The sequence below is a fragment of the Canis lupus genome, chromosome 1, assembly GCF_048164855.1.
Source record: "Canis lupus baileyi chromosome 1, mCanLup2.hap1, whole genome shotgun sequence".
Taxonomy (NCBI): domain Eukaryota; kingdom Metazoa; phylum Chordata; class Mammalia; order Carnivora; family Canidae; genus Canis; species Canis lupus.
The window spans coordinates 17,493,310-17,512,562 of record NC_132838.1 but is presented as its reverse complement, the minus strand read 5'-3'; the positions used below and the strand labels follow the sequence as shown (position 1 = coordinate 17,512,562).

The 19,253-nt window shown below is 44.7% G+C and overlaps 1 protein-coding gene and 1 long non-coding RNA gene across 4 annotated transcripts in view; one reads left to right on the top strand and one right to left on the bottom strand.

Moving 5' to 3' along the window:
• The window catches only part of CCBE1 (collagen and calcium binding EGF domains 1), a 226,646-nt gene that overhangs the window by 51,851 nt on the left and 155,542 nt on the right, over positions 1 to 19,253 (bottom strand). The window contains exon 2 of one of the 2 annotated variants that reach the window (XM_072821858.1): positions 3,149 to 3,288. The exons of the other annotated variant lie outside the window; for it this stretch is intronic. Within the exon in view, the coding sequence (XP_072677959.1) occupies positions 3,149 to 3,153 (5 nt within the window). The 5' untranslated portion in view covers positions 3,154 to 3,288. The remainder of the gene's footprint in view (positions 1 to 3,148; positions 3,289 to 19,253) is intronic. 2 annotated transcript variants of the gene reach the window in all.
• LOC140630916 (uncharacterized) overlaps positions 1 to 19,253 on the top strand; it is a 68,765-nt gene that overhangs the window by 1,862 nt on the left and 47,650 nt on the right. The window contains exon 2 of one of the 2 annotated variants that reach the window (XR_012028594.1): positions 18,034 to 19,115. The exons of the other annotated variant lie outside the window; for it this stretch is intronic. This is a non-coding gene — a long non-coding RNA (uncharacterized lncRNA). Of the gene's footprint in view, positions 1 to 18,033; positions 19,116 to 19,253 lie in introns of those variants that run through there. 2 annotated transcript variants of the gene reach the window in all.

The following is a 19,253-nucleotide window of genomic DNA, read 5'->3' as shown; positions in this document are numbered from 1 at the left end:
GGACAGCAGCGGTGAAAACAGCATAGCTGTGCATGGCCTTGTGCCACCATGCCCTCTAGCAGAAGCCCACAAGACAAGGGCAAGTCACAGACTCAGGACCTGCTCCCCAAGCTTCCACAGACCGTATTCTCATTGCTGTCAGGGGCTCCTTGCCTGTGGCATTGGCGATCCATGAAGGGTAGCCAAGGGTCTCCCAGAGTGAGTCACAAGGCAAGAAACCACCGCCTCCTGAGGAGTCTCATCAAATCCTCCCAAGGAAGGACAAGCCAGTCTGTGATTACCCCCATCTCACAGGTGAAGAAACTGAGTGCCAACAGCTTGAGAATCTTGGCCAAGGTCATACTGTGAAGAAGGGCCGGAGCCAGGATTTCAGTCCCCAGACTACAAAGCACGGTGTCTGGCTCAGAACAGTTGCTCATGAAAAAGATCTGGAAACAAAACAATGCAGATGCGGATATACCCAATCATCATGAGCAGAGCCTCGTTCTTAGCCCAGGGGGACCAGGGCTGCTTGGCAGGAGCATTGGCCTGACGGTGGCGTGGAGACTGCATGCTGGAGCTGCCCTTCCCTCTCCGGGGACACCACCTCTCCTTCCACCTCCTGGATCTAGGGGGTAGCTCTGGACCCATGGTCCCTAAGTGAGGACAGAATGGTGGTAAAGCCCATTTAGGCTTCCTGAGACCTAAGTCAGGCGTGTGGCCTGTTAGCAAAACCCAGTGAGTGCCAGTTTGAAAGTGAGGGAGCTGAATCCTAGAAAGCCCGCTGAGGTGTGGGCGGAGACCCCTTCCTGAAGTCTCTGCTTGCAGTGTGACGGTCTCTCTGCGCCTGACCCCAAACACACCTAAATCTTTGAAGTTTGGCTTGACTTCCCTCCTGCTCTGGAAGACTTCTCCGAATTCCTACCCACCTGGAGGGGTCTCCAACTCCTGTGAACATCCACATTCTATCTCTGCTCATCTCAGGATATTTAGAAAAAAACCCCAAAACAATGGTCATTCTCAATCCTGGCTACACATTAGAATCTACTAGAGACTTCTTTTTCTTTCTTTTTCTTCCTCCTTTCCTTTCCTCTTTTTCTTTCTTTCCTTTCTTTCTTCCCTTTCTTTTAAATATTTTATTTATTCATGAGAGACACACAGAGAGGCAGAGACATAGGCAGAGGGAGAAGCAGGCTCCGTGCAGGAAGCCCGATGTGGGACTCGATCCCAGGTCACCAGGGTCACACCCTGGGCTGAAGGCAGACAGATGCTCAACCACTGAGCCACTCAGGTGCCCTGAGATTTTTTCTTTTTAAATGATGAAAATACTTGTGCCCAGGATTAACCTCTGTGTAACTGAATCAGAACTTCTGGGGTTGGCACCAGGGAATCAGAGCATTTTAAAAAATCAGCTGGGACTCAGAACCAGGGCTAGAATGCCTAGAAAGTTGAGGGTGTCCTCTCTTTCCCCACCTAGCTGGGAGCTCTTCAGGGCAAGGTCCCAGCCTCCTGTACTGCTGTCCTTAGCACCAAGCTTGGGCTTGCCTGTCGCCTGCGCTCATCGAATGTTGGCTGAGTGATTGCAGCCTCGACTGAAAATTGAAACAAATCCCAGGTGGGATATGGGGCAAGTTTTGTCTCTCTCTCTCTCTCTCTCTCTCTGTTTCTCTTTTTTTTACTAAGAAAAGAGTCATATGTTTTCATCCTGATATGGGCACCCTAAGACCATGAATTCCAAAGACAATAAATCTCCCCCCCACCCCCTCAACTCCATTAACATCCTAAGGGAGGAACAGGCTGTGTTGTTAGTTATCTCCTGCTTTCAATTACGGAGCCTTCAGCCAGATTCCTTTGTATGCCTCTGAGGCCCAAGCCTTGTAAATGGCACACTTTCAATTATTTATCTAAACAAAGGTGAGCCAGAGGGCAGCGCTAAACACTCGTCTGGTGAACTTGAGCCCAACTCTGCGCCCTTGGAATTCTCAAGCTTACAGGACTTGGCTTTGTGGCTCCAATTTCCTTAAAAAAAAAAAAAAAAAAGAAAAAGAAAAAAAGAAAGAAAAGGAAGATAAAAAAAATGGAAAAAAGTCACATTAGCTACAAGGCCATAAATTCCATTTCAGAAGTGAGAGGCGTGCCAGAGGGGGGTTGCAAGAACCCGAGCTTTGTGGCTGGTGGCTCTTCCGTTGCTAGGTTGCTCAAATCCAAGTCATAACTCACGGGCAAGGAGGTGGACCGCGGACTCCCTTTCCAGGTTTGCGCTCTCTCTCCTGTCAGAGGACGCATCGCATTCTATGTCACCAATGAATAATAAACTCCCTTCCAAGAGAACAGAGAGACCAACCAACAGCGATCTGCAGATACAAGCAGAAGGAAAAGCCTCCTCTTGCTTGTGAAGACAGGCTCCTGGCTCGTTGTCAGCAAGACAAGTGTTCTGAACCGTTCTTTGTGGGATGCGTTTGTGCCCATTCCCTCTGAGGACCAGCCTGTGGCATGCATATGACACAGCCCGCGGTGCTGTGGGTACCCTGGTGGCCATGGAGTGAGTGGTGAGAACGACCCCTGTGGAGATCAAGCACCGATTCATGTGCCATAAAATGTCAGCTGCAGTGAAAGAGTAATTTGGGAACACCCAACCAGACGGAGGTCAGGATTCCTCGGTGTCAGAGTAGCAACAGTAGTACCAAGAGCTGATGTCCACTGAGGGTCCCCCCTCCTCCAAGGGCTCTGCACCTTACAGCACCACAGGGAGGCATTGTCCTGCCGTACAGAGGTCCAGAGATGTTAGGCAACTTCCTCTGGTCACACAAGTGATGGGGGCTGGAATCCGTACAAAGATCTGCCAGACTCAGAAAGCTGGGCTCCTAATCACGCTGTTATACAACCCTCCCTAGTCCCAGGATAGACACTCGAAGATGTTTCTGGAATCCACCTCTCCTCTCCATCCCTGCTGCCAACCACCTTAGTTCAGACCTAAAATCTCTCAATCCTGCCTTTTTTTTATAGCCTCTTAATTCATCTTCCTGCCTCCAATCTTCCCACATCCCAATGAGCACAAATATTTTATCTACTGTATCTATTTTATATTCCTGTGTAAGAACGTTCCTTGGCTCCCAGAGCCTAGGACTCTAGTCCAATCTCTGGTGAAGTGCAAGTGGCCTCGCCTCACCTCATCTTGTCTTTATCGTTCCCCACCAGGATCCAGCCACATCGAATGTCCAGCTCAGAAGATCCCTCTGCAAAACATTCTCCGCCTCCTTCAGCTCTCACTTGTTTGCATGTTTGTCCTTCTACCCAGGTTGTGAGCTCCTAGGAGGCAAGAGACTTGTTTTGTTCATCTTTGTAATTTCCCCAGAATTGGCAGAAAGGAAATGCCAATAAATATTACAAAGCTGACTCACTGATTGAATGAACAGAATCTCAAATCTCCTACCTCAAGGGGGGAGGAAATAAAAAATCGCTGAATTTTTGACAACTGACCATATATGCATGGCGGTTAATCAGTCTTAACAATTCCTATGTGATAGTGTTATAGATTTTACTCTTTTCTGAAATAACCACAAGACATTAAAAAATTCTAACTAAAAATATGCTCCTTTGGCATTTTAGTCTAGACTTATTCCACTCAAAAGTATTTTACTTGGGGTCTCTAGGTGGCTCAGCAGTTTAGTGCCTGACATTGGCTCAGGGCGTGATCCTGGAGTCCTGGGATCAAGTCCTGCATCGGGCTCCCTGCAGGGAGCCTGCTTCTCCCTCTGCCTATGTCTTTGCCTCTCTGTGTGTGTGTGTCTCTCATGAATAAATAAATAAATAAAATCGTTTAAAAATATTTTTCTTAGTAACAGCTATTAGTAGTAGTATCCGATCCTAGAACGTCTACCTTTTTCTTTCTTAGCCAAAGGGCAATTTTCTTGATTAATCAAAAATTGATTGACCACTACTATTCTCACTTGTTTAGATAGAGAGCTAACACTTGGGCTAAGTTGATGGGCATATTAAGTTGAGTCTTTGATGTTTTCCTCCCCTTTCCATGAGAACTGGAAGTTAGCTTTGAGCTTTATCTCAATTTCCTCTTCTTCTTCGACACCATCCTTGGCTCTCTAAGCCAAGCAGGAAGTGATTTCTTCTCTCCCTGAACTTCCATAGTACTTGCTCTGTGTGTCACTTGAACCCTGTCGAGGTCACATGGAGCAAATCCCACTGGAAAGGGCGCTGTGCTGGGAACACCATCCCTGCTAAAATACAAATGCATCATGGGGTGCTGGGTGGTGGATTCACCTCTCTGGACCTTTGTTTACTCATTGCAAAATGAGGAAGTCACATGAATTGGGTTACATGGCCTCTTTCCAACTTCTTCCCAGCTCTACAACTCTATGAAAAATGCCAGATATCTTGATATTATTTGAAAGCTCCCTTGTGGGGTGGAGGTAAAGTGCAAGAGCACAGAACTTTGGGTCACACTCAAACTACTGAGAGTTGAAAACAATGATTTGGATGTAATGTTCTTCATTTTCCAAAGGGCCACAGGATGGCATCCTCAAACTCAACACACAACAATGAGGAAATGGCCTAGCGGGGTAAGAATTCACATCACTGGGGCTGCTGCTGCAGGGTGTATTAACTATGACATGTTCATCATGATAGAGATGGGTGATCACAATTATACACAAACTCAGAATTACATATACGGGAAAAATGACTTAAGCCTTCCTTTCAATCAGGATAAACTAGGGTGAATTCAAAGATAATGCTTTAGATGAGCCAAATGTACATCCGCTGAAGTGTGAGAAATTGATGTGCAAATGGATTCCTCTAAGGATGAACTTTAAATTGTAAGGGACTTGGCCAGAGAAAGGGAGACTTGGAGAACCAGCATTTTTTTTACTAAGTTATACAATTTCATATCTTTAAAAATAATTCATAAAGACATGTTAAAACGAGAACGCAATAATAGTCATTCAAGGGAAAAGAAGACTGCATTTGAACACTATGTTTAGGGCTAACTTTCCTGGTAGCTGAGCCCAAAAACGGAGCAACGATGAGTTAGTTGTAATGTGCACAGGTTTGTACAAAAGGTAAGAAATTTACCAAAGGGATGTTTATCACTAAGAGTCCCAAGTGGAAACAGAAGGTACATTAAAATTAGGATAATTCAAGGAGGGGTTGTTTACCAAGGGACTAAGATACACATATGTGGACAGGGTGTAGGCAAACCACAAAGGCATGTGCACGAACTGAGGGCTGACTGCATAGGAGCTGCTGCCACCTGCAGTGGACCAAATACCATCCTCCCCAGGAACCTCTGAATGTGATCTTATTTGGGAATAAGGTCTATTACAGAGGTAATTAAGATAAGGATGGAGAGATCATCCTGGGTTGGGGTGGGTCCTCAATCCAGTGTGAGAGACAGAAAAGCAGAAAAGTATCCACAGAGACCGAGAAGGTGATCATTTAAAGACGGAGGCAGAAACTGGAGTCATGTGTTTGCAAACCAAGGAATACCTGGGGTTGCTGGCAACCAACAGAAGCTATTTCAAGAGTAGAAGCTAGTTTCTCCTTAAGAACTTGAAGAAGGAACCAATCCCGGTGACACCTTAATTTCAGACTTCTGCCCCCCTCCCCCAGCCGAACTGTAAGAGAATACATTTCTATGGTGTTAACCCACCCAGGTTGTGGTAATTTGTCATGGCAGCCCCAGGAAACAAATACAGCACTGCATTCCCCAAAGCGATGGAAAGAGGGCAAGGAACTGAGCGGGGGGAGAAGGGGGGAGAAGAGTATGTGCTAAGTGGGCTCCTGGGTGGAACAGCGACAGGAGGGCACCAGGATGAGGTGGCCCTGCAAGAAGAGAGCCAGGGGAATAAACGTCCCAACCTCAAACCTCTTTCCTCCATCCCTCCCATCTGGGGTTTCCCACTGGTTGTACCCAACAGGGAGCCAGAGGGTGTTGGGAACCCTGCAGCCCCTTGGCCCTGAGCAGGAGGTCACAGGGTGGACAGTGTATCTGGAAGGGTGGACAAATGCCAGCAGCATGAGATGCAACCTCCCAATGATCACTTCTGGGATGAAAAAGCTGGAAAGTCTCAACCTAAGTCTTCCCTTCTTGTAAGGGGGTGATTACTCCCACTGGAAAGGAAAGATATTGGTCTCTCTCCTCTACTGGGTCCTCTTTAGCTGAGGTTTCTCTAACTCAAGCTCTCTTTTTGGCCCCTTTATTCTTTTCTTCTGTCTCCACCCTCAGCCTTCATGGTGGCTTTCACCACAACAGGGATCCCCACATCTGCACAATTAGTCCAGCTTCTCACTCCAGCTTCAGTCCCACTTTCCAGCGATCCTGGGAAATCTTCACCCAGCTAGCTCATCAACTGTTCTGAGTCTAAACATTTGAAAATCAACCATATCACTTTCTTTCCAAAACTAACATCCCTCTTTGGAATTCCTCCTCTCATTTCTCTAACCCATCTAAGGTTTAAACTCTCCAGTTCATTCCCTTCATCTAAACATCAAGGCCTGTTGGTTTTAATAAAGACATCGTGTCCCTTGTCTCCATTTCTACAACTGCCACCACTTGCGTTGAAGCCACATCTGTCTACACTGGATAATGGCCAATAAGCTTTGAGCCGGTTTCCACAACTCCAGGTTGCAAAGATCTTCCAATTTTGCCATTGACCAGAGCGATACTGCCTTCTTTATGCTATGCCCATGTTCAAATTCTCAATGGCCCTCTCTGCTGCGGGCCCTCACTTGTCAGAGCCATGATACTTCTCCCCTGACTGGCTCCTGAGGATCTTCATGTTCCAACTCTTCTCCTTTTCCAAACTTATTCTCCACCATCCGTTAAAGGAGAACCTTGCTGTGGCCAGGCTGCTTCATTTGCTGTCCTACCCTCATCTTATCACCTTATGAGAACAGTCATTTTTGCTCTGTATACGAGTCTGCCATGAATCCAACTGAACAGAAAGCATTTGTCAAAAATCTTACAAATCTTATATGTGGGTTAATATTTTCTTAGTGATCAAGAGTAAGTTTATACCTGGCCACAATCCTTTTTATCTTTCCCTATATCCATATTTCCCAGATTAACCTACAAGCCATGTGTGATGGCAGTTTGTGCTTCATTGGGTCAAGGAAGATATTACAACACAGTAATTAATAGCTTGAGCTTTGGCGTCAGACAGATGTTAGAATTCAAGTCCATCCATCACTATTTGTATGACCTTGGACAAATTACTTACCTCCTCTTTGTGTCTCGGTTTTCTTATCTGTTAAATGGCAATTTGAAACTTGCCTCATAGAGTCACCGTGAAGGTAAGAGGTGCTAGCTTATGTGAAGCACTTAGCACAGTACAGGCATAAAATTAGACTCAACAACATAAACAGTGAATAGCACAGTCATGCAACTTCTACTCAAGGCCAAAAAGTGTCATTTCTGCAGCCCAGACATGGACAGTTGGTTGCTGGATCACATCACATGGTCCTCATTCTCATTATCCTTTTTTCTTAAAGCCAGCAATTTTGCTCAGCCATGCTAGGTCAGAAATAAACTTACAGACCATGGGTTTTCCAAACAACCAAGGCTATAATCAGTGCTTCTGCGGATCCCAAGTAGACTTGTATCCTCAGTAGACTCTGTGAGAAACTGGCCACACTAGGCAAATTGCTTAAGGTCAAAATCAAAAGCTAATCAAAAGGTTATGAATGAAAAATTATATGTACAAATTTCAGGAGCTGTGATGGATAATAATCTAGTATGATCAAGAATTTTAATGATATGATCTATAAGTTATTTGCTATCATTTAACACATACAGAAAAATTTGGCAATTCTATTTTTATTTTTATTGATGTACATTGAAAGATGTATGGCAAATACTCAGAAAATGCTAACGTTTTAATTTGGAATGTAATTGACATAAGGGATAAAAAGGAAAAACAAAGAATTTGGTCTTTAACTAGAATCCCTCATGGGCACACATTGAGACCATGAGATTTTGGACACATTTGGAATCTTGCACATTTCTTAAGTTTGCAGAAGCACACCACACAAAAGAGGAACTTCAGTGCCTAGTGGAAACAAGCCAGATTCATACAGGAGGGGATTAGGAAAAATTATTTCATGTATACTTTATAATGGCCTTTCTGAAATCCAGATGGTTCCTTTGCTCTGAAAGTATTCTTAGATAGGGCTGATTTATTGGATGTCTTTGTTAATGAGCTGGGTGAGAAAAGAAATAATTGTTTAAGTGACCCAACTTGTTTTCCAAGTGGTGGAATGGCGATTTTCTAAGGGGGCAGGTTGGGGAAGGGAGTAATGTGTCATATAAGGCTGCTGGATTGCCAGAGGCGGGAGCCAAGCAGAAAAAGCTATGAACCCAAACACCAGGCCACAGTGCTGCAGTTCATGCTATGAAACGTGAGCCTCCAACACCACGGACTTCTTGGATTATGAAAGACACACCTGGGGAACAATGCCACTTGTGTTGCAGAGTGACAACCATGTATTCTGAGTCAACATTGGTTCTCATTGCTGGGTGAATGGTAGGGAATGGACACTATGTGTCATAAGGGTGATAGACTTATTAGGATTTAATTATATTTTCTCCATCTTCGGTCCAACCTCCCCCCCAACCGCCCCGTCTTTAATCTCAAACTGTCATCAACCTCTGATCTCTGCTTTCTTTCCTTACTACCTATACGACACTGTTTTCCTAGTAAACAGGATGACATTTAAAAAATGTCAACAGCCCCTCTGCTCAAACTCTGCCAATGGCATCTCACTGTACACAAATAAAAATTCAAGCTCCCTGCTCTGGTCCGTTGAGTCCTATGTGATCAAATCCTCAGCTTCCTCCCCAGACGAAGGTCCTCCCTGGGGTGGGGCTACACGGACCTGCTTCTGCCCCCCTTCATGTCACAGCACACCCCATTACTCCTGGTGTTCTCCTCAGACCTCGGTGGCTGACATCTGCCATGCTTACATGAAGTATGAATATAGGGAGTCCTCAAGAACATTGTTGTATTTGTGGACTGGTCACATGTAATTTATGTGAAGATATGGTTGCTGTGCAAACCCTGCCACAAGACAAGTCCCCAAGATTTCTTCCCCCCAAATCAGATCCCTATCTCCTCTAAGCTTCTGCTGGTCAGAGTTCTGTACCCTCTACTGTTGATGATGTTACTGTATTTCACGGAATGCAAGACACTATCAATCATAAGATGCCCCATTATTTCACATAACAGTTTTCTAAGTTGCCAATTAAACTCTGACACAATGCTTTATCATGGAAATTCTTCTATGCTTACTAAAATAGTTCTTTTAATTCTCATTAGACACAGGATGGTTACATGTCACATGTGTGGATATATAGAGAGAATGACAAGAGATTGGTTAAGATGGTCTTAGAACATCCTCATGTTTGAAGTCTGACTCTTCAGAATCAGTCTATTAGCTGAGAGTCACCAATTCACCAATCACAAAACATCCCTTGTGCCATGGGAGCACTGATGGTGTAGGCTTTTTTTTTTTTTTAAGACTTATTTTAGTGGGGGAAGGGCAAAGGATGAGGGAGAGGATCTCAAGCAGACTTCCCACTGAATGAGGAGCCCAACTTGGGGCTCTACCCCATGACCATGGGATCATTACCTGGGCCAAAAACAAGAGTTGGATGCCCAGCCAACTGAGCCACCCAAGTGCCCTGGTGATGCAGCATTTTTATTTATTTATTTATTTATTTTTATTATTATTATTATTTTTTGGTGCAGCATTTTTAAACTGATACTCTGGGGCAGCCTAGGTGGCTCAGCGGTTTAGCGTCTGCCTTCAGCCCAGGGCATGGTCTTGGAGACCTGGGATTGAGTCCCATGTCAGGCTCCCTGCATGGAGCCTGCTTCTCCCTCTGCCTGTGTCTCTGCCTCTCTCTCTCTCTCTCTGTGTCTCTTCTGAATAAATAAATAAAATCTTTTTAAAAAATAAACTGGTACTCTGAGTACCAAGAGCTTACTTTTGATTCCTGCTCCAGGAATGCTAAAGATATTAGACTTACCAGCACCCTGTCACCTTCTGGTTCTAAAGAGTTAAAAGTCAACTGTGTACATTGAATAAATGCTTTATACTGTGTCTCTAGGACTTTTTCCCAAGCAGCTAAAACCTGTGATGGACATTGTGATGCTGGCACATTTGCAGGTAGAGTGCTCTCAGGCATTACAAAAATATCCCCACTGCTGCCTGGGTACAGTGAGCAAAAGATACCCCCCATCTTAAAATTTATGACATCTAGTCGTCGTCGTTGTCATCATGGTAAACATTATTACATTCTAGCTCGGGAACTTGATCTTCTCACAGCTCCTAAAAAAGGGCCCCCAGTGCATCACAGTTCAGAACCCCTCTCTGCCTGCATCAGTGGATACCAGCTTTGCTGACTGTAACTGAATTGGCCAACTTTGCAGGCCTCACTGCCTGCATCAGTGGCCATAAACTGGATTAGGCCCATGAAATTTGGGGAAGGGTTTTAACACAGAGACAAGAAATCCATGTTAGCAGTTTTCTGTGGGGAGCAGAGCATCCATGGACTCTAAGGTAGGGAGGGAGGGCCTGAATAAGCACATGAGGAATAGTCAAATGGAAGAGACAAAATGAGTGGATTCAAACCATTATGAGAGCGAACGGACATTAAATGAGACAGAGAAAGCTATGTTAGCTTTGACTTTCCAATTCTTGATCACACAGGGCTCACGCATACTTCATTCTGTATTCTTCTTCATTCCTTGGGTTTGGTGGTTCTTCTGTAGCCGTAAAATTAATTCCCATTTTCCCCTGAGGTAGATTTCTGCTTCTGGCAGCCAGAGGAGCTGTGGCTGTAAGAGCTGGAAACTCCCCTGCCCTGACATCATCCATCACAGAGATGAGGCTAAAGAAAGGGTAGGCATGGTGATGTTCCCTGTGAGACAGGCAGAGTGGGTGTCCTTATCTGATTCTGGAAGGCCCAGGGCAGGAAGAAGCCCACAGCTCCTCAGCCCATATGGGGGTCTCCTTTCCCAGAGTCCTCCTAGGACCAGCATGCTTTTTGCTGGATGAGATATGGACAGGCTGTGGATGAGGGGGAAAAATCAGTATTAAGAGAGATGCTTGAAAAATAGGCTCTTTGGTGAGAAGCAGAGGTCTACAGCCCTCACTGGAGGGGTGAAGAAGAGAGAACACATGCACTTATCTCCTCTCCTTACCCACCCTGGTCCTATCCTCCTCCCAGCCCAGGCAGGGCAGACTCCTCCAAGCTGAAGCCGGGGCACCCTCTGATGACAGAAGACTCGGGGGAGGGGGGATGAGACTTCTTTTGAGAGTGTCATTTTCTTGAACCAGAGAGTGGGGTTTTTCAGTTGAAGGGAACTGAGAAGTGACATGGGTAGAGGTACCAGGGAGGATTTGAAGGAACACAGTTCAGTCAGGAGGGACAAGAAAATCGCAGGTGGCGAAGCACCTTTCCTGCCTGGCTCTTGTCCAAAGTTCGGCTGTATCCTTCCTTCTTAGGATTTCTTTCTAGGACTGTCTAGCCATCCTGGCATCAGTCGACACTACCTGACACCTCAGTCAGGTACGTGGAGTCTCATGGCAGGTGCTGGGAGAGGTGGCCAGCGCCCCGTTCCATTAGGGACATGGAGGGTGGGTTTCCCGGGTGGGCTGAGCACTGAACCAGGGCGAGCTTCTGGTGGCAGAAGAAAGCCTGGGAGTCTGGAGGTGGCAGATGAGATGGCCCTGGCTACCCTGCACGTTGGCTAAGGTTATGATTTGAGAGAAAAAAAGGGAGGAGACCAGGTGATGCGTAGGTGAAGGAGCCTTATCTCAGAAGGACTTAATGGGGCCGGAGCTAGAGGTAAGGAAACAGGCTCAGAGCTGAAACCCAGCCCCAGGTCTGACTGGCTCCAACCGTGGTTCCTCCAACCACACCCCTCAGGAAGCAAGGAGGGGGCGCACTGCTCCTGCTGTGGGGGTAGCCTGTGCGCCACGCCGGGACCCCCATGGGCTGGCTACCGAGGAGGGCATGAGGGACCTGAATGGCCCTGTTGACCTCCATGGCCTGGCTACAGCTTGGAGTTCTGGGACATTAGAAACCATCATTAGAACAGCAGGCAGTACGACCACCACCTGGCATGGGGCCATCGCTTTATCCTTTCAAAGAACTTTCACACCCATGCTACACCACTTGCTTATCCCAGCTTTGTAAGATCAATAAGGGAGCACTTCTGCACCTTTCACAGCATCTAGCAGACTGCTGCCGGGTAGTACAGTATACGGTGGCACTTAATAAGTGCTGATTACCATGTCTGGACTTTGGGGAGCTCCTCTTGCTTGGCTCCTCCAGGGACACATGGCCCTCCCACTGAATTGACTTGAGAGTAGCAGTCTCATGGCTTTGATCTGGTACTTTGTTTTCCTGAAGCTCAGGCTTCAGTGCAGCCAAGACCAGCAACCTAATGGGCTAGTGTAAGTTGGAAAGCTACGGGTGACATTTTCAGCTGGCGCAGATCCTGAGGTTGAAGCCCTGTGCGTGTAAGGGTAGCTTCTGGCTGGGGCTTTGTTTGCTATGGAATACACACGTCCCTTGGGGAATTCAGGCATGTTTTCTTTAAAAAAAAAAAAAAAAAAAGCTGCAACCTTAATCTAAGTGGCATCTGTTGACTTTGAAGAACACACACTTAATCCTTACGCTGGAGCACCCTTGCTACGACACAAAATGCTTTTTGGTTTTCAATCACTAAAACACAAGGGAAAAGTCATCTATTTTAGCAGATACATTTTAAGTTGTTTTGGCCACCATTCCCTAGGTTTTTCAGTGGTTGTCGATAAATCTCTAAAATTCCAATTTCTGACTCTCCTGATCCTAGCTCAACAGTACTTCTGGACAACACCTGGAATTACAATAACCAGGGGGGGCAGGTTCAGATACACATGGTTTTATTTTAACGTTTGCAAAGCTGAGAAGCAGGAAGTTCTGATATTTATTTTACTTTTAAAATTTATGCATATCATAGTTTTCTCCAAAGAGGATATAAAGTCGCGTAAAGCGATACATGAACAAGGGCAAAATGGGGGAGGGGTAAGAAAGAGAGGGGCAGGGAGATGATGCAGAATCACCATGGGGCCTGAAGGAAAAGATGTGCAAGCATTGCAAACTTCTTACTGGCTACCATCAGCCACACGTTTGTTTCTGAAGTTTTAAAGTTGGTATTAGAGTTATCCAAATAACACGTTTTATTTAAAAACCAATTACTTAGGAATCCATATAATAGATCTTACTAATAGATGCAGAGTACATCTTCCTAAAAAGGGCCCTGAGCTGCAATTTGCCCATAAATGGTATCATTTCCAAAACTGGGTTAAGATTCTCCTCCGCCCCATGTCTTTTGAGATCTTCTCAGAGCTACTGTGTTTCGAGTTTCTGAGCCCAGAAACTCATGGTGTCCAATTCTCTGAGCAGTAGTTCATTTGGACTGTCAACACAGACCCTCCGGAAAGCCTATCTTGGACACAATTTCAGGTTCCAAGGCCAAGGTAATCTTTGAGTTTGATGAAAATTAATTAAATAGTAGGAAAAATGATCCTTTGGGAAAATATTACCTTAACAATTGTGGTCTCTGTATGTTGTTCCTCTCTAGGCCTTGAAAAATCCTCTCTGGAGGGAGGCGGTAATAAAAAGACTGGTGTGTCAGGCTGCCTGAGTTCAAATCCTACCTCGCCACTTTCCAGGTGTCTTGGATAAGCTAATATCCCTGAGCCTCTCAGTTTCTTCATCCGCAAAATGATCATGATAGGAAGATCTACTTTATAGGTTTGAAGGGAGCCTCAGGAGACTGTGCAAGTCACCCTCAAGCATGGTGCTTGCCTTATCTTGGTGCTCAAGAAATATTTGTAGTTTTTCTTCTAATTCACTTTGCAGAGTACAATTTCCCTTATTCATAGAAGCCATGTTGCTAAGGAAAGGGAACAAGGACAAAAATTTTCTTCTTCAGAAAGACCTCTACTCTCTCTCTCTTTGGTTAGGAATGCAAATATCTACAACTCTTCATTAAGGCTGAGGGATAAGAGTGAGCCAATGAAAATGAGAAGGGCCAGCAAACATGTCAAGTGGCTGATAGTAGCTGCCAGTGTTTGTTGTTGCAACAGTACCGTGTGGATGGATGTGAGTCATTAACATTCCACTGATAGGGGGTAAAAAAACGATCTGTACTGAAAAGGAAAGTTTGGGGGGGGTCGCCAAGGTTTATCTTTGTTTACTCTCCTGTTATGACTCATCTTCAGGGTCTGTTTCTCTTTGTAGAAGATGATTTGGCTCATTACCACAGACCTTCCTGGCTTGCTAACCAAATTTCTACTTAATTGGTTTCCATGTTATGATCTGGCTCTTGAGACTCCAGCTGCTTTGGAGGCCAGTCCTCAGTCCCTAGTCTTCTTGGGCAAGGTTACAGTGAAATGTAGTGGGGGTGCACGGCAACCCACGAGGTGGTTGCCAGAATTATCACGGCAAACATGGAGAATGTACTGGTAAGTGTCTGCAATGGCTGTCCACGGTATGATGCCAAGAGAGTCCAAAGTTTGGACTTGGTCCAAACTCAATTTTTTCACTCAGGTCTTCCCTAGAAAGCACTGTGTGACCTTTTTTCCTACCAACACCTCACATTCAGGTCATCTTGAAATAACCCAAATATCAATTACACTGCTTTTTTAGTGCCAGCCAGCTCATCTTGACCACCAGTTTCCCTGGAACTTCTGCCCACAACAAAAACTTCAACTATGTAAGACAGAAGTGTCTAAACCAAGAATGCTCACTTTCCTCATGGCAGTTGGGACACTGGAGAGGAGCTTCTGGTACTACACAAGTCCTTGAACATCTATGCTTGTATCCTCATTTTTACAAAAACGAGAGTAGATGAGATTGCTAGGTCTCTTTTGAGCAGAGGATGTGGAGAACAGGGCACCACCTAGATTCACTAATAAAAAAGTTGTTCTTTTATAGTGTTGCTAATTTTAAGGAATCCGAGGCATTTGGCATTCTTGGATCATTCAATTTGGCTTCATTAGGGGCAGGGTTTCCTTCTGTTGGGCTAGGAAGGATTTTCACCTGTTTGTGTTCCAAAGGGTAAGCATTTGTGATAACTATTTGGGCTTTGTTTCAGCTAAAAAGTCATTTACTCACATATAAAGATTATAGTGCCATAGAGGCATTATGTATAATCTATATACAGAGTAAGCCAAAGCCAACTGGCTCCCCTATAATGCACAGCATTGTCTTATTCTTGACCTGTCAGGTATCATTGGACCCCAGAGCTCTTGATCATATGGAAACCTCAACTTTAAGACTGAGTGTGTGCACACTGATTAGGTGAAAGCACCTGATAATTTTTGGTCCTTTCTTCCTAAAGTCATTTATACATTGCACTTAAAACCAGATGCTCCTAACAGCAGGGATGCAAAGAAGTAGGCTTTCAGAGAATTCAGTTTTCTACTGAGCCATTAGCAGTTAGGTTGGCAGGGGGTTAGAGCCACAGTCACTGAAAAGCCTGTCTTGACTTTGGAAGGGATCAACATTTTCTTGACCACACAACATACACGGTCAAGTAGATGGGGGAGTCCCAAAGATTAAAAATAATGTATCAAAGGATCAGCGTGTCCAAGATTGTTGGGTTGGCAGGGGAATGCTCCCTCCCACGACACTGTCCATGGTTCTGAACCAGGCAGGGCAGTTCTCTGGGGAAGGTGGGGTAAAGGGAACTTGCACCCCTGTTGCTAGGTCTATGATCAGCATCATGAGAAAGGAGATGTTCTGTTTTGTTTTGTTTTGTTTTTTTTAATTTTATTTATTTATTCATGAGAGACACACAGAGAGAGGCAGAGACATAGGCAGAGGGAGAAGCAGACTCCCTGTGGGGACCCTGATGCAGCACTCGATCCCAGAACCTCAGGATCACAACCTGAGTCAAAGGCAGATGTTCAACCACTGAACCACCCAGGTGCCCCTGTCCTGTTGGTCTGAACATAAAATGGTAGGTTCAAAAAGCCTTGGGACCTCCTGGTGGTTCCCAACATTTTTCTGAGGATACAACTCAAGATAGCTCTAAAAAACACAAATTCCTCAATGGTAATGATAAGCTTCCCCTTTAGGGGGCTTCTCAGGATCTTGGATGGGAATCAGTATGCAATAACACAACAATAATATCAGACATGTTCCAGTCACTGTTCTAATCAATCTCTCTCTCTCACACACACACATGTGCATATACATACATGTTTCCACTAAGAACTTAGGGTTTTCAACCTCTACTGCTTCCTGGACATCTTTAAAATGGTTCTTTCATCAGAATCATTACCACCTCTTTATAATCTTCCAAATAATCTTCCAAAGTTTATTTGCATGACTTAAGTGTTTAATTTGAATATGTTTACATATCACGAAGCATGAAATCGTAAAACTCCTAGAAGAGAACACAGGCAGTAATTTCTTTAACATCAGCTGTAGCAATACTTGTTTAGATAGGTTTTCTAACTGACTTACTTCACTCAGCATAATACCCTCCAGTTCCATCCACGTTGAAGCAAATGGTGGGTATTTGTAATTTCTAATAGCTGAGTAATATTCCATTGTATACATAAGGGAATATAAGGGAAGGGAGAAGAAATGTGTGGGAAACATCAGAAAGGGAGACAGAACGTAAAGACTGCTAACTCTGGGAAACGAACTAGGGGTGGTAGAAGGGGAGGAGGGCGGGGGGTGGGAGTGAATGGGTGACGGCACTGGGGGTTATTCTGTATGTTAGTAAATTGAACACCAATAAAAAATAAATTTAAAAAAAATAAATTAATTAATTAATCAAAAAAAAAAAAGATAGGTTTTCTAAGGCAAGGGAAACCAAAGCAAAAATACACTATTGGGACTATATCAAAATAAAACATATCTGCACAGTGAAGGAAACTATCAATAAAACAAAAGGACAGCCTACCGAGTGGGAGAAGATATTTGCAAATGATATATCCAATAAGGGGTTAATATACAAAATACATAGAGAACTTACACAACTCAACACCTAAAGTATTAATAATCTGATTAAAATGGGCAAAGGCTAGACATTTTTCTAAAGACATACACACACATGGAAAGTTGCTTAACATCACTATTTTCAGGGAAATGCAGATCAAAACCACAATGAGATATTGACCTTATACCCGTCAAGATGGCTAGAATCAAAAAGATAAGAACTAACAGGTATTGCTGAGGATGTGAAGAAAAAGGAACCCTCATAGACTCTTGGTGAGAATGTAAATTGGTATAGGCACAGTAGAAAATGGTATGGAGATTCCTCAAAAAACTAAAAATAGAAATACCATACAATCCAGTAATTTCACCGCTGAGCATTTATCCAAAGAAAATAAACACACTAGTGGAAAAAGATGCATGCACCCTTATGTTCATTACAACATTATTTACAATAGTTAAGATGCAGAAGCAAGTGTCCACTGATAGATGAATGAAGAAGATGTGGTACACACACCTACACACACTGCAATATTATGCAGCCATAAAAGGCATGAGCTTTTGCCATTTGCAGTAACATGAATAAACTTAGAGGATATTATGCTAAGTGAAAGGAGTCAGACTAAAAGCCATACAATTTTGCTTATATGTGGAAGCTAAAATACAAATGAATAGACAAAAAGCAGAGTCAGATCTATAAATACAGAGAATAAACTGATAATTGCCAGATGGGAGAGGGGGGAGGGGTTAGGGGATGGGCAAGATGGGTGAAGAGGAATGGGAGATACAGACTTACAGTTATGGAATGAGTAAGTCACAGGAGGCTCTCTGCTCCTCCTAGTTTGACAGAGAGGTGCATCTTCTGGTGCAGTGCCAGCTGAGTCCCTGAGACACTAAGGTAAAGGTTGGAGTAAACAGATTTGGCCATAATGGGGTCCTGATCACCTAGGCTGATTTTAATTCTAGCAAAGTGGATATTGTCTTCATCAATGACCCCTTCATTGACCTCAACTACATGGTCTACATTTTTCCAGTTAAGATTCCACCCACAGCAAATTCAATGGCACAGTCAAGGCTAAGAATGAGAAACCTGGCATCAGTGGAAAGCCCACCTCCATCCTTCAGGAGCAAGATCCGACCAACATCAAATGGGGTGATGCTGGTCCTGGGTGCCTTGTGGAGTCCACTGGAGTCTTCACCACTGTGGAGAAGGCTGGGGCTCACTTGAAGGGGTAGGGCCAAGAGGGTCATCATGTCTGGCCCTTCTGCTAATACTTCCATGTTTGTGATGAGCATGTACTACGAGAAGTATGACAACTCCCTCGAGATTATCAGTAATGCCTCCTGCACCACCAGCTGCTTGGTTCCTCTGGCCAAGGTCATCTGTGACAACCACGGCATGGTGGAGGGACTGAGGACCATATTCCAAATCTTACTGCCACCCTCCCCCTCCCCACCAAAGCGATGGTATGGTAGTTGAGGGGCTGCCCGGAACATTATCCCTCCTTCTACTGGTACTGCCAAGGCAAGGTCATCTCCGAGGTGAATGGGAAGCTCACTGGCATGGCCTTCCATGTTCCCATCCCCAGTGTGTCAGTTGTGGATCTGACCTGCCACTTGGAGAAAGCTGCTAAATACAACGTCAAGAAGATGGTGAAACAGGCATTAGAGGGCCCCTCAGGGCATGCTGGGATCCACTGAGGACCAGGTTGTCTCCTGCAACTTTAACAGAGACACCCACTCTGCCAACTTCAATGCCAGGGCTGGCACTGCCATCAATGACCACTGTGTCAGGCTCCATTTCTAGTATGACAATGAATTTGGCTATCGCAACCGAGTGGTGGACTTTATGGTCCATATGGTTTCCAAGGAATAAGAGCCCCTGGACCACCACCCCCAGCAAGAGGAAGAGAGAAGCCCTCAGCTGCTGGGAAGTCCTTACCCCAACTCATCCCCCAACACACTGAGAATCTCTTGGTCTCCACAGTTTCTATCTCAGACCTCCTGAAGAAGGGGAGGGGCTCGGGAAGCCCAAACTTGTCACATACCATCAATAAAGTATAACTGTACCCAGCCAGAAAAAAAAAATCATAGGAATAAAATGAGTATGTTTGAATGTGTTTGTATGTCATGAGACCTGAAATCATAAAACTCCTAGAATGGAACACAGGCAGTAATCTCTTTGAAGCTGGCTGCGGCATCATTTTTCTAGATGTGTCTCTTAAGGCAAGGGAAACCAAGGCAAAAATACGTA